Source organism: Aulostomus chinensis, chromosome 7, assembly GCF_037954235.1.
Source record: "Aulostomus chinensis isolate RoL2024-O1b breed Wild chromosome 7, RoL_Achi_v1.0, whole genome shotgun sequence".
NCBI lineage: Eukaryota > Metazoa > Chordata > Actinopteri > Syngnathiformes > Aulostomidae > Aulostomus > Aulostomus chinensis.
The window spans coordinates 28,839,615-28,853,236 of record NC_141326.1 but is presented as its reverse complement, the minus strand read 5'-3'; the positions used below and the strand labels follow the sequence as shown (position 1 = coordinate 28,853,236).

The window sequence follows — 13,622 nt, the reverse complement described above, 5'->3', positions numbered from 1 at the left end:
GACGAAATCAACCTGATATAGTTTATTAGTTAAAGGCATATATTAAGAAAGGCGAATAAAAACTCAGCCACTGACCCTCAAAACAGAACAGAGTTGTGAGAGTTACGGTGTTAAATTTAGTAAAAACCTAAAGGATTGTAAAGCAACTGCGCCCCCATGAGGCCAGCTCTGATAATACACAACAAACATGTACATCATCCTCAGGGCTGATCATTTACACAACAGAGCTGAAGGCACACTCAACTCATTAACAAATATAAAAGCACATGAATCACCTGTGAACCAGGAGAAATGATTAACAAAAACCACACACATTTTGGATCAGAACCAAATCCTCACTTAACTATTACCCTCTAGTTATAGTTATCCTATAACTACTATCCTATTCAAATACACTCAACAAACTTTCAAGAATTTACACATCACCCTGACGAACGATTGGACGAATCCAGTCAGATGCTGAACACCATCAAGTTTTTCACAGATACCTCAGATAAAATCAATCTAAATTCAGTTTTTTGGAAAAGGATTTGACGGAACATAGAATTAAGTATTTTACTGTCACTGAATAGAAAGCTTGAACTGTAACTTTAAAAACAGGACTTACATATCTACGGGGCAAAGACTCAAACATGTTGCCCCAGCAGTTTGGCCACTGAACATCAAGGTAAGAGAAACATGAAGGGTTGCTGCAGGTGAGTTCAGGCTACATCACTCCTGTGTTCTGTCCTCTCTGGGTTCCGTCTGTGCTCCGTTCTCATCCTCAACCACAGGGTAGGGACGGAGGTCAAGGCTCAGAATGCGACTGAACATGCATCCATTAAACTGTGAGGGAGAGAACACAGCAGTGACGGCACGGTCCCGGTGTACACAGACTCCCACACAGACAGTCAACATTTTCTCTGGATAATTACATCTGGGTAAACTCCCAGCAAAGCGTCCGCCTTGGAGAAGAACTCCTCCTTCAGGGAGATGACGATGATCTGCATGTTCTCCCTGGATTCCCGCCTGATGAAACTGGTCACCTGAATGAAAACGAAAACACAAGAGACACACAAGACAAATCACAGGAAGCAGACACGGGTGTCAATGTTCAAGTTGTTTTGTGTCCTTCGCTGTGTGGCTTGAATCAGAATCTGTTTATTGGCCAAACAGAAGGATCTGGGGATTTGATCCTAAGACACTAAAAGAATAAATCACGAGAATTACCTCTACAAACCAGCCTCTGCTTGGACTACAACGCAATGGGCAATAATGAATGGTGGTTTGCTTAACACGTTGCAGTGTGAACACATAACGGACCTAATAAAAAATGCAACAAAGCAACTTTCAGACCTAAGAAAACTAACGGGCTTGAACGCCTCATAAATACCCAACACAAACCTCCCTACAAACACAATCTAACATGGAAGGAAGCTTTGCTTTAAAAATAGTCTCCTGGGTGTAGGTCATGTAATTGGATCCACACACTTCTGTGTCCAGGGGTAATCTATCTTTTGACTAAGAGAGGGGCTGCTGATCTGAGGATTCTCACCTTGCCAATGTTCGAGTTGTCCAGGGCAGCATCCACCTCGTCCAGAACGAAGAACGGAGCCGGCCGGAAACTAAGAAGACACAAAAACAGTGTGACCAACAGCAAAGACGCAGTAAACAACGAGTGGAGGAAAATATCAGAGGCACAATGATGCAACAACTGCTACTGAAGGAAAGAAGGGTTTGATTAAAAAAGCACAGAAGGGAGGAAGAATTAGTTCAAGTACAAAGACTAGAAAAGGAGTATAGGTGATCGAGTTCAGTGGTGTACTGCAGCGTCAAATATTGAAGTTTTTCATGTAGAGTTGAAGTGAGTTCATTGTGCTTTATTAGATAAACTTTGTATCCTCTGAGTAATTCCTCTGTAACCTTAGTTATATGTATGTCACTCACCTCTGTTTTACACTCATTTCATTTACTGAAATCTTTCAGAGTGCAGCTTCACCTGTGGATGGCGAAAACTAGGGCCAGGGCTGCGATGGCTTTCTCTCCACCGGAAAGGTTGTCCATGGTCATGAAGCGTTTGCCTGGAGCCACACAGTTGTAGTTGATGCCCCCCAGGTACGGCTCGTCTGGATTCTCTGCGCTCAAACTAGCCTGGAGCAGACACAGCAGTCTATTTTATTTCACTACATCTTGTGTTTTAGGGCATCATGTTCCTGTTTTTAACATCTAAGGTTTCACTTCTGAAAATCAAAAGTTTCCCCCGTGAGGGAAACCGAAATGAAAATTGCAGTGTTGTCCCCGCCAGAATAAATTCAAAGGTGAACCAGTTTGTTGTAACTTCTGGCAAAAATGCAACGTTTTAATTTACGAGCTGTTTCACAAATGAGACAGACGGCGACCAAGAACAACAAACTGGAAGAACTGTGAGTGTTTGTGGTTGAGATGCTTCACCTGTGCGCTGTTGTTCTTGCACATGCTTTTATAGATCTGGTCAATCACAACAGACACGTGCTCAAAGCACTGGCTGAAGAGGTGGAAGCGCCGGGCTTTGACTTGTTCAAACTCTTGGCTGCACTTCCTGGCTGCTCTGGTGCTGGCATCAAAAGCTGAGTCACGGAAAAGAAACTGGGATTACTACTGAGTCCATAAGTGACCCTGTAACTCAGCATTATCACAACATAATAACGTAACGTTGAAATCTAACGTAGGCGTGTTGGTGGGCAAGAACAAAAACCTTCTGTCAACCCCTGTAGCTTGTCCTTCACTTCCCTCATCTTCTCTAGAGCTTTTAGATTCGGAGCAGAGGTGCGATGCAGCAATCCTTCTAAGGAGGAAAGCGACTGCCTCAGCTTCTCCAGTTTGGCATCCACCTCCTCCTCCTCCCTCACATTCTGGACACAAATATCACAACATGTTGGTCATGTGAATAAACAGCACACAGAGAATTCAAGAATGTAAAAATGACGGCGTCTACGCTTGTTGTCTCACTCTGAGATCATCTTCCAGGCCAGAGAAGTCGATAATTAGTTGGGCCTCCCTCTCGTAGACGTGTATGGTGGCTGAAGTGCTTTCAGATTCTGCATCCAGCTGCAGAGACCCAGAAAATCAGTCATCGCACAAGACTAACGTGCTTCAAGTCCTTCAAGGTCTCTCATGGATCACAGAGATTTAAGAAAAAGAAATATTCCATTGATATCCAGTGATTTTTCCCTGATTTGACAGGACTAAGACAAAATCAAGGCACTGTTGGAGGTCTCTTTTTACCTGCACCTCACTGATGTCATCCAGGCTCCCGGAGAGCAGAATGACGGGAAGTCCCTGGATCTTGCAGGCCAGCAGTAAGTTGTGTCTGGCCAGACGTCTCTGCTCCAAGGCAGTCTCGGCAGACATCACCTCCCGCTGAAGCTTCACCAATTGTCTGAGACAGAGAATGCAAAAATGTTTGATGGTTATCTCACGCCACACCGGGAATCTAATTAAAATAAATGGCAGAACAGCAATTTATCCAACGTAATGATCCCGTTTGACCAGAAACAGATGATATCGCAGAGACAAGATCCAACAGAAAAACTATTTTTCTGTGACTTTAATGTCCTTAAAGTGTCACGTCTGATTAAGTTTGAAACAAAACAAAATTCTGCGATTTAAAAAAAAGAATATTACAGGTAAAAAAAACATAAACAAAAACCTTAATGCAAGAGAAAATCACTGATAAAATAAATAAAGTCCATAAATTTAATGACTTACAAAAAACAAACATCAGATACAGATACAAACCCTCTGCAACAGCAGCAAATTACATATTAGAATAAGTAACAGCAGCAGTAGCAGCTGTATTAGTAGCTCAACACCCCAGCTACTGCTGCTGTAGTCCTGGACTTATAAGCAGTACGCTACTTGTTGATCTCATGGAGGCCCTGGGTTTTCTGGTCCACCTCAGCTTTGGCAGCAGTTACTCCCTTCTTCTGAGACAGCAGTTGGTTCTTCAACTCTTGTAGTTTGTTCTCTACCTGCTCCACTGCAGCCAGCAGCTTCTCCTCATCCTGTGAAAGAGGGAAACATTCACCGGGCAGAGAAAGTTTTCATTAAACAACTTCAATACACACTGAAGTTGCATACATATACACACAATGCTTTATGCTGATCTCTTTGTAGCTGATGGTTGGTTGACTGGGGACATTCCAGGCTCTGATTACCGAGATAACTTGGAAATTCAGGAACGTCCATCAGTAGAACCATCCCCTGGTGTATTTGCTTCCCTTTAGGGCTGCAACGATTAGTCGACGTTGTCGACAAAAATCGATAATAGCAACAGTCGACCATGGATTCCATTGTCGACTGTTGTCGCCAGACGCGTTTTTCCAACAGAGTGAGGCATCTCTCTTGATTATAATCTCTGCCGAGAGTCGCTCATGCGCAATAGCGTCTCTGTCTCTGAGTGGTAACATACAGGTACACGGCGTCAACATCAGGTACGCGTACCAAAACTTCTAAAGTTTGTTGGCATTTTAGCCTGGATACGGCGAATAAAAAGACTACTTGTAAAGGTTGCAAAGCAGACCGTGCGTATCATTGCGGTGATGCACGAACATTTAAAGGAGCCCATCGGGCAGTTGAACGACCGGAGTCTGACTCGCCTCGGTGAGACTGAAGTAACATTCAAGGCAGTAAGGTTTTTATGACACACATTGTACATTTTATAAGCGTATTTTTGCTGTAACAGAGAGCTCTAGCGTCATTCCAGACTGTGCCTAACAAACGTATTTTAAATTAATGAATGTTCAATAAAAGATGGATTTTTCATTGTACCCATCTTTCTTGTTTATTATCATCTGCCACATAATTAAATCAACTGCATGCCAAATTTAAGAAAAAATTAATAATTATCTGATTAGTCGACTAATCGTTTCAATAGTCGGTGACTAGTCGACTATTAAAATAGTCGTTAGTTGCAGCCCTACTTCCCTTTATACTTACTAATGTAGAGTGTTATTATCATGAGTCATGATAATAGGCTACTCTCAACATAAGTAATGTGACATAGATTTTTTTGGCAAATATCTCCTCGGGGAGGAACAAAGCCTCACCACTACAAAACTCTGGAGACCCAGGATGAGGTAATCTGACAGCGGCCATGTTAACGCTGAGTACCAGCCTGTGAAACTGACCTTCCTCTGCTCAGCCATAGTTTTCTCCTCCTTCTCAACGGTCTCCTGCAGTATATGGAGCTTCTTCCTCTGCTTCTCTAGCTGCTCTTGTTCATACTCCAGCTTTGCGCTCAAGCGGGTGCAGTGAGTCTCAAACTCCAACCTGGAGAGACAGACGGACCACAGTGCTAGCACAAAGTGTAACTCAAACTTACTTTCTTGTATATTTTTCTTAGTAATAATAAATATTAAATGCTCTGCGAATGGTGGATGCCCCGAGAAAATGTGTCATGTTGTACTTTTTCTTGTCATGCTCGGCCTGCAGTTTCAGCTGCTCCTGCTCATATTCTCTGATGCTGCCCACGCCGATCTCAGCACAGAAGTCAGAGAATACCAAATCCTCCATCTGAATAAACAAAACATCCACACTGTTATATGACGAGACACCTGACAGATATTGTAAACATGTCTGCTTTATTGCTTTATTCAGAGACATACCTGTAAAGACAGATGTCCAGGACTGTCTAATTTTCTGAATGTAATTGGACTTTCTGACTGCTAACGATAGGTCGAGGAAAGTACCTGGTCAATCTGGTCTCTTATCTTCTTCACGGCTGCATTCTTTGCCTCTTCACTTTCCTGCTGCATCTTGATCTGAGAGTCCAGATTGGCCAATTCACTCTCCAAACGAGAAATATCCTAAAAACAACCAGCAGCAAATGGTGAGAGAAGAGAAAGTGCTGTCAAACAATACACATACGAATTGTATACATCATGCACAACTTTGGTGTCCAGTGGAAGTGACGAACATCACAGTCAAGCAAACAAACACCTTCCTGGTTTTTGATACTACGTTTGTTACATTTAAATCATTTTTCCTACCACTTGGCATTTGTGGATGTTTTTCTTCCGAATGTTATCCAGCTCATTTTTGGAGTATTTGAGGCGGGTCTGAGCCCCCTGAGCCTGAGCGATGATCTGGGTCAGGTCCGACTCCTTCCGTGTAAGCTTCATCAGTTCCTGTCACAAGCCCAAAAAACAGCAGGACTGATAATTGCGAATAAACTATCCACTCTTCAAACAAATGAATTCAGAACAACCATGTAGTCTTAATCATGACAAATTTACTGTGCGCTACTTTGTATTTCAGGAATAAACATAAAATAATCCAAAAGGTAGCAGTTTACCACTGCTTACACGTGTTGACTTACACGCAACTCAGCTGTCAGACGGTCTTTGCGTTCCTTCAGCCTTGTCATTTCCTTTTCATCCCAGCAGCGAGCTTTGGTCCGCAGGTCACTGGAGCCCCCAGAGATCACACCTGACTTTGCAAACAGTGTCCCATCCAGAGATACTGTCTGCAAAGAATAAATTTGATTTCCCCTATGAACAAAGTATTTCCCTTACAATTTGAGGATCCAGTTGTCAATATTGTTGGTGTTGCTGTTTTGACAAACGTGTCTGGGACTGGAGGCCAAGCTTACCTTAATGCGCTCCTTCCTGTCAAAGGCCACACTCTTTGCCTCTTTGATGGTCTCACACACCAGAGCGTTACCACAGACAAACTGCACCACCTTCCTCAGATGAGTGGCACCTGAGGCAGCATTAACCTGAACCACATCCACCACCATCTTGGCCCCTGGTACCTCTCTCAGTCGCTCCATCAGAGGATTCACCTGAACATACAATAGTGCTGGATATCTCTGCAGATTTTCAACCAGTTTATGTAAAAACCATCTTTGCTTTGATGCAAAATTTGAATGAAAACACTGAGCTTAAATGATCACAGCCGTTATTTTCAGCCATTACATTTTAGACACCCTGTAAAGTTGTCATGCTTGTATGACTTACATCCAAGTAGTCAATAGGCAAGAAGGTCTCGGGTTCAGCTCGTTCCTCCTTGAGAAAACGGATGCAGTCACGCGCTACTTTCTCAGAGGCCACAACAATGGCTTTCATGTAGTGGCCGAAAACCTTGGTGACAGCAAGCTGGTACTTCTTATGAATGGGGCTGCACAGGTCACACAGACGGCCATACTGGGAAGAGGAAGTTAACAAATAGTTCCAGAACAATTTGTAGATTAGATTAAAAAAGACCCAAATATTCTTTGTTCATTGGACAAGGGTTTCTTTTGTTCTTCTTTTGTTTAATGCTAGCTATGAATACACAAATTAACCATACAAACAACAAGACAGCAGAACAACACAACATTGTCTCCGACCACATTAGATTATATTTGTAGAGGCGACTGACAATGGGGCTGTGACAAGTGAGACCTCAATTACGCACACAAAATAATACGCACAGCCCCACGGAACAAACTGTGCTGCAGCAGCTGTGGAGCTTATAGCCTTTTGTTTATACATCTGTGTTGTCTGCTTCAATTCTATTTTCTCAGTGGAGACTGTGTGACGCACAGAGTTTGATGCTCCGAGGCTGTTCGCATTTATCTGCTTTAAGTGGAATATTCTCTTTCTTGAGTTTGAAATTTAAAAGGAAACTACTGACTAGTTTGGTTGCCAACTAAAGTCCAGCATGTAAAATATTCAAGTGAGCTATGGAAAGTTCAAAGTTCACTGTGCACATCCGATGTTAAATTATTTCTCAGAGAATGAAGCAGTAAAAATAAACAAGTATTTGCAATTCCATGGATTCTGGGTATCTCAAGGCAGATGGAGTATATGTAATATAAATCATTTCTCTAGTTTATTGAATGCTTTTATAGACAACACTAAAGGGCAGAATTGCGTCCTTCTGACACCGTCAGATCAATGACTGCATTCCATTTTCCTCACGTTCTCCTCTTACCACAGTATCAGGGAAGAGTCTGTGGAGTTTCTCCAGCAGCTCTTTGCGCTGCAGTTGGCGTTTGCTCTCCTGAGTGTCCAGGCGGGCATTCCCCAGCTCCTCCAGCACCTGGCTCAGCTCTTCTTTCACCTCTGCAGTGTGCTGGCGGCCCCACTGCAGCTCTGCACTCAGGCTCTCCTCCCGCTGACCATACTCTTCAAGGGATGACCTGAGGCAAACGCGGTCTCCATGAAGTACACTCATTCTCTGACATTATGGTTTCACCAACAAGAAATAATCTGACTTATTAAGCCTGACAAAAGTTCTACTTGCAAGCATTACAAAGCGCAGTCATGGGGTTGAAGGTATACACAGCAGGACATACTTGCAGGCCTGGATGTATTCCTCCAGCTTCTCTGCTCTGCGTGTCAAATCATCCAGCTGACAATGGTTGTTCCTGATGAGAGACTACAACAGATGTTGTTCCATGAGTGGTATAAAAACAGATTCATAACAGACTCACAAGTGTGAAACACAATTGGGTACCTGTACATTTCAGCAGCTGTTTAACATGGATGTGTTGTGTCCATGACAATACCTCCACTTCCTTCTCTCTGCGCTGATCGAATGCCATCTTCTCATAGTCTGCTCTCCCCTCCCAGTGCAGCTTATCAGCCTGCTGGCTCAGGACAGCACCCTGTTTTCTTGCAAGCTCCTTTAGCTCTTTGTATCTCTCGAGCTGCAGAAGAAATCAATTCAAAAACATACGTAGGCTTCTATACTTTCATTATTTGTGCATTTATAGCTTGACTTTGACAGATTTTCAAAGCATGGAAATCCATTTTGGATTTTGAATGAGAGGATGCATCAAAATTTTCTCTGTACATAATTTAGATAAGAACTAAAATTAAATAGCATCTCAGCCCGTAAGGCAGTTAAGAGCTTTCTACTGAAGTGGTACAGGCTTTCCCAATCAACAGGATCACATCTAGGGTCTCTGTCTCTGTCATCACAGCCATTTTATTCACTGTAAAGTCATCATGCATACATGTAGAATTGATTTCTGCTTTTTCAGATATTCTCCAATCTATCGAACAAAGATAAATTGATGTATTGTAAACATGTAGTATATTCACGCTCAAATTACACTGTTGTTGTTTATTATGTATGACACACACGACAAAATCAATAGGAATGACTTAAGAGGCTGAGAAATGACATTCTTGGACACACACTGACCTGTTCCTCATTCAAATGGACATCCTGCCCCTGGGATACTCGCTGCTCCTGGAACCGTTTCTCGTAGTTCCTCCACGCCCTCTCCAGCTCAGCCTTTTCCTGCTGACCTTCTGCAAGCTCCTGCTCTTTAAAAGCCACGGCTTTCTGGCTCTTTTTTATGGCATTACGTATTTCGCCTGCCTTTTTCATTTGATGGGAGGTGTTCACCTTGGCTTTGATGTACTGAGACCGAGACTGGGATAGGACATGCTCCTGGGTACTGGGGGAGAGGGTCAATTAAATGTTGCGCTCCATTAATTATGATAATTATGCCAATTTTTTTCCTCCAAAATATAAAAAGCAAATATGTTCACTCCCTTGTTGAACTGCCCCTAAAACATCCATCCATCCATCGTCGTCTTCCGCTTATTCCTTACTAGTAAGGGTCGCGGGGGGTGGAGCCTATCCCAGCATCTACAGGCGAGAGGCGGGGATCACCCTGGACAGGCCGCCAGTCCATCGCAGGACCAACATAGAGAGACGAACAACCATTCACACTCACAGTCACACCTACGGTCAATTTAGAGAATCCAATCAGCCTCGTCCCCAAATTGATGTCTTTGGACTGTGGAGGAAGCCGGGGTATCAAAGAGAACCCACGCAGACACGGTGAGAACATGGAGACTCACACAGAAAGATCCCGTGCCCGAGCCGGGACTCGAACCCGGAACCTTCTTGCTGTGAGGCCACAGCGCTGACCACTGCACCACCGTGCAGCCCCCCTAAAACATATAAAAATGAAATAAAGACCAATTTGGCACATTCATATGTACCGGATTTCCTTCTCCTTGTGCTGCTGCTCTCTGTTGAGGCGTCCATGTTGCTTCTTGAGCTCTTTAACTGTCTGCTCCCAGTTCACCAGTTTATTGTTCTGAGCAGCTGCGGCCTGCTGTTTCTCACTCAGGGTATCGCTGAGGGTGTTGATGCTCCTCCCATTGTGATAAAGCTCAGCAAGGCTCAGCTGCAGGCGCGTTTGCTCAAGCTCATCCACTAGCGCTTGGTACCTCTGGGCCTGGAAAAGAGGAGCGTGGGTGGTGATGCACAGGAAACTGCAAGAGAAGCCACTAAACAACGGTCAGGTTGATGCCCTTCCTGTGAGCACGTCAGATGTTTGTGGAAGTATATATCAGGCATCACTCACACAGATATGAATCTAGGTCTACATCTTTTACACTACTTTACCTCTATTTTCTCCTGGGACACCTGCTTCCTCTCAACAGTGGCAGATTTCTTTTTGTTGAACTGAAACTGTGTGTCCTCTTTGGCCTTCCTCAGAGCCTCTTTCTTCCTATCATACTCTGCAGCATAATCCTTGGATTGTGAGATTAACTCAAACATCGCTGTTCTCTCCTTTGGGTCCTTCAAAGCAATGGACTCCACTGTCCCCTGGTGAGGAGCACATCAGGTAATATTGCTCACATTCATGCAAAAGGTATTTAATGTCATTTCATATGTAAGTCAGCATTGTTTACATTTCTTTGTCTTTTTTTCCTCATGTATTCTTTGTTTATTCTTCTATCTATACATATTCTGATGTTTATCACAAACTACAAGTGCACCAAGTCCACCAAAAGAAAAAAAAATCCTGAATAATTTGATCTGAGTTTGAAATTCGATCAATTTCAGTCACTCAGTCCGCTGGCATTTTACCTGGAAGACCAAACAGTTCCGAGCTTTGGTCACAATGCCAATCTTCTCAAGTTCCTCTGTGTATTTAGCGAAAGTAACACGAACGGCGTTGATGCAATATTCAGATGAATCACCTGAAACCAAGACCATAAATGGAAGTTTTAAGACAGATAACTGGCAATCAATTGTTCTAAAGGGAGGCAGGAACTGGACTCTAATTTCACCACCACTTCAAAGGTTTTAACACTCATGTCTGTCCTAGCAGCTCTTCGCTCATAAATGTCCATATATCAAGAACAAGGAATGATATATTGTTCCAATAAATTCCGGCGTAAGTGATATTTTGGGTGTCACGGTGGAGCAGTGGTCCTCACTGTGGCCCCCCACCAAGAAGATTGTGGGTGGAGCGCCGGCTGGAGCACGGGGTCTTTCTGGGTGAGTCTCCATGTTCTCCCTGTTCCTGCTGGGTTCTCTCTGGTACTCCAGCTTCCTCCACAGTCCAAAGACATCAAGAGGGGACCAGGTTAATCCAGACTCTAAATTGACCGTAGGCGTGGCTGGGAGAGCCAATGGTTGTCTGTCTCTATGTGTTGGCCCTGCCATGGACTGGTGACCTGTCCAGGGTGAACCCCACCTCTCACCTGAAGGCTGCTGAGATAGGCTCCACCCCCCACCACCCTTAACAGGATAAGAGGGAGAAAATGGATGGGACATTTGTTCATGTATTTCTAGCATGCCAAGTGTGTTTTTTAGAGTATGTGGTTTCTAGAATATAGTTTACATCAAAGATAAAGTGAAGGACTCGTGGTAAAAGGACCCAGCTGATGTGGTTCAGGCATCTAGTAAGGATGCCCCCTGCGTGTCTCCCTAGGGAGATTTTACAAGCCTGTCCAACTGGGAGGATGGAGATCAGTTGGTGAAATTTTTTTCCCCACACATGACCAGACATTCTCTAAAAGACCTGTTTACAAATGAGAAGTAAACAGAGAAATCTGTCAAAATTTACCAGCGCATTAATGACAAGCTACTGCTCCGACACACACATAAAGTAAGTACGTTGTACTTTGTTCTTTTTTCTTTACTTACCTAAAAAAAAAAATAATAAAGTATTGGAAATGGCTATTTTCATAGCCATGACTTTCCTGGTTTTTCATTGCAAGAACCCTGACATTCCAGATAAGCAGTTGAAAATGGATGGATGGAGCTTTTAGTGTCATCATAAATCAAAATATGCATGAACCAATACAACCCCAGAAGATAGTTAATAGCAGCCTGAATAAGACCCCACCATCCTCCTAATATCAGGAAAGAAAAAAAGCATCAGCTTTTTAAAACATATTGTAAAATGGTACAGTGTTGAGCCAAGCTGTCATTCATGGAGGCTCCCTGAACGACATTAAATACCATAATAACCTATCAAACTGACCGGAGATGCTCCGACGGAAGGCGGCCTCTTGGTCCCGATCATCGCAGTACCGCATGGTGACGCTGGCTCTGTCCGCCACCGGCCTCCCGACGTTGGCTCCATGAATCAGGTCCCTTAGGTGCTTCACTCGGAGGGAGGCGGGCCGCTCCCCCATGGCAAAGCTCAGGGCATCCATCACATTTGACTTGCCTGGTTACATTTTTTTTTTTTTAATTTCATGTAAAAAAAAAAACAAAACAAACTACAGTAAAAACTCAACTTAAAACTTACCTTTTTTGTTTAAGCAAAATTATCAGATGACTTAAACTGCTTTTTATAACATTATAGAATATATCGTCATATTTACCTCACATGCATACTATTATGTAGTTGTTTATATCTTCATGTATGTACAGATGATCTAACTAGCAAAACCGCCAGTGTCCACTTTGTTTCAGGTAAGGTAGCTAGCAACGGGTTAGCGTTAGCGTTAGCATTAGCTGGCTAATTTCAAATGTCAGGACTTCGCTTACCGGAACCATTGATGCCAATTATACAGTTAAACCGCATAAATGGACCGATGACCTGCTTCCCTCGCCACGACTTGAAGTTTTCTATATCAATTTGTCTCAGGTAACCCATTTTTCAAGTCAACTCGGGCCAGTTTTCTTGATCAGCTACTTCAATGTCACAGGCGACGTCCTGAGGAATCAGCTAGCGACTGACCGGCGGGAAGAAGAAAAACAACAATACAACGGTTCTAAGCATTGTTTGAAACATTACCTTTAAAGCACACAGCGCAATTAATAATTAATAGTAATAAATTACTTACACAAGTAATTTTTTCAGAATGCTATCTGTAACACAATTCTTTATAACAACATTTCAGGACATTAAAGTTATTGCAAAAAATATATTCTTCATCACAACACTTAAGCATAGTTAAGCAATATGAAGTACACTGATGGTGCAAAATATACTTCATTGAAACATTAATGCATTGTTTTATATATATATATATATATATATATATATATATATATATATATGATCTACTTTATTGCATACAACTATTTACAACAGTATTGTTATAAATACTAAATTGATATTTGTGATCCTCCTAAAACTGCCTGTTAAACGGTTTTAGAACCACTTAAAAAAAACACAAGAACATAATATTTGTATTTCTTCTGCTAGACTCCCAGTCCTGCAAATTCATTTTCTCCATTTCATAGCCTTTTTTAATTGAGCCTTTTCCATTTGCTTAATTGCGATGTGGCTGGTTTTATTGCCTACTTAACAGCTGCTCTTTCAATTTAAAGAAGTAGTTACTGTCTGTTTTGTTCATGAGCGTCGGTGTTCTACCACGTAATAGTTTTCTGATTGAAGACATAAA

The 13,622-nt window shown here is 42.6% G+C and overlaps 1 protein-coding gene across 1 annotated transcript; it reads right to left on the bottom strand.

The window, feature by feature from the left end:
• Positions 1-7: 7 nt before the first annotated feature.
• Positions 8-12,947, bottom strand: smc1b (structural maintenance of chromosomes 1B). The gene is made up of 25 exons (XM_086209746.1): positions 12,760-12,947; positions 12,248-12,436; positions 10,843-10,955; positions 10,375-10,578; positions 9,966-10,204; positions 9,154-9,412; positions 8,513-8,653; positions 8,300-8,382; positions 7,936-8,143; positions 6,978-7,163; positions 6,611-6,802; positions 6,338-6,484; positions 6,009-6,146; positions 5,709-5,825; positions 5,426-5,532; positions 5,148-5,289; positions 3,877-4,022; positions 3,244-3,397; positions 2,968-3,066; positions 2,714-2,870; positions 2,431-2,585; positions 1,979-2,130; positions 1,535-1,604; positions 915-1,025; positions 8-825 (listed from the first exon to the last, which is right to left on the bottom strand). The coding sequence occupies exons 1-25, from the start codon at positions 12,866-12,868 to the stop codon at positions 712-714; spliced, it is 3,732 nt and encodes a 1,243-aa protein (XP_086065872.1). The 5' UTR covers positions 12,869-12,947; the 3' UTR covers positions 8-711.
• Between the last annotated feature and the right edge of the window lie 675 nt (positions 12,948-13,622).

Coding starts and splice junctions, on each gene's coding strand:
- smc1b (XM_086209746.1), bottom strand. CDS start 12,868: ATGGGTTACCTGAGACAAATTGATATAGAAAACTTCAAGTCGTGGCGA. Junction 5,826..6,008: donor ACATCCACAAATGCCAAGTG/GTAGGAAAAATG, acceptor GGTTGTTTTTAG/GATATTTCTCGTTTGGAGAG. Junction 3,067..3,243: donor ATGACATCAGTGAGGTGCAG/GTAAAAAGAGAC, acceptor GGGTCTCTGCAG/CTGGATGCAGAATCTGAAAG.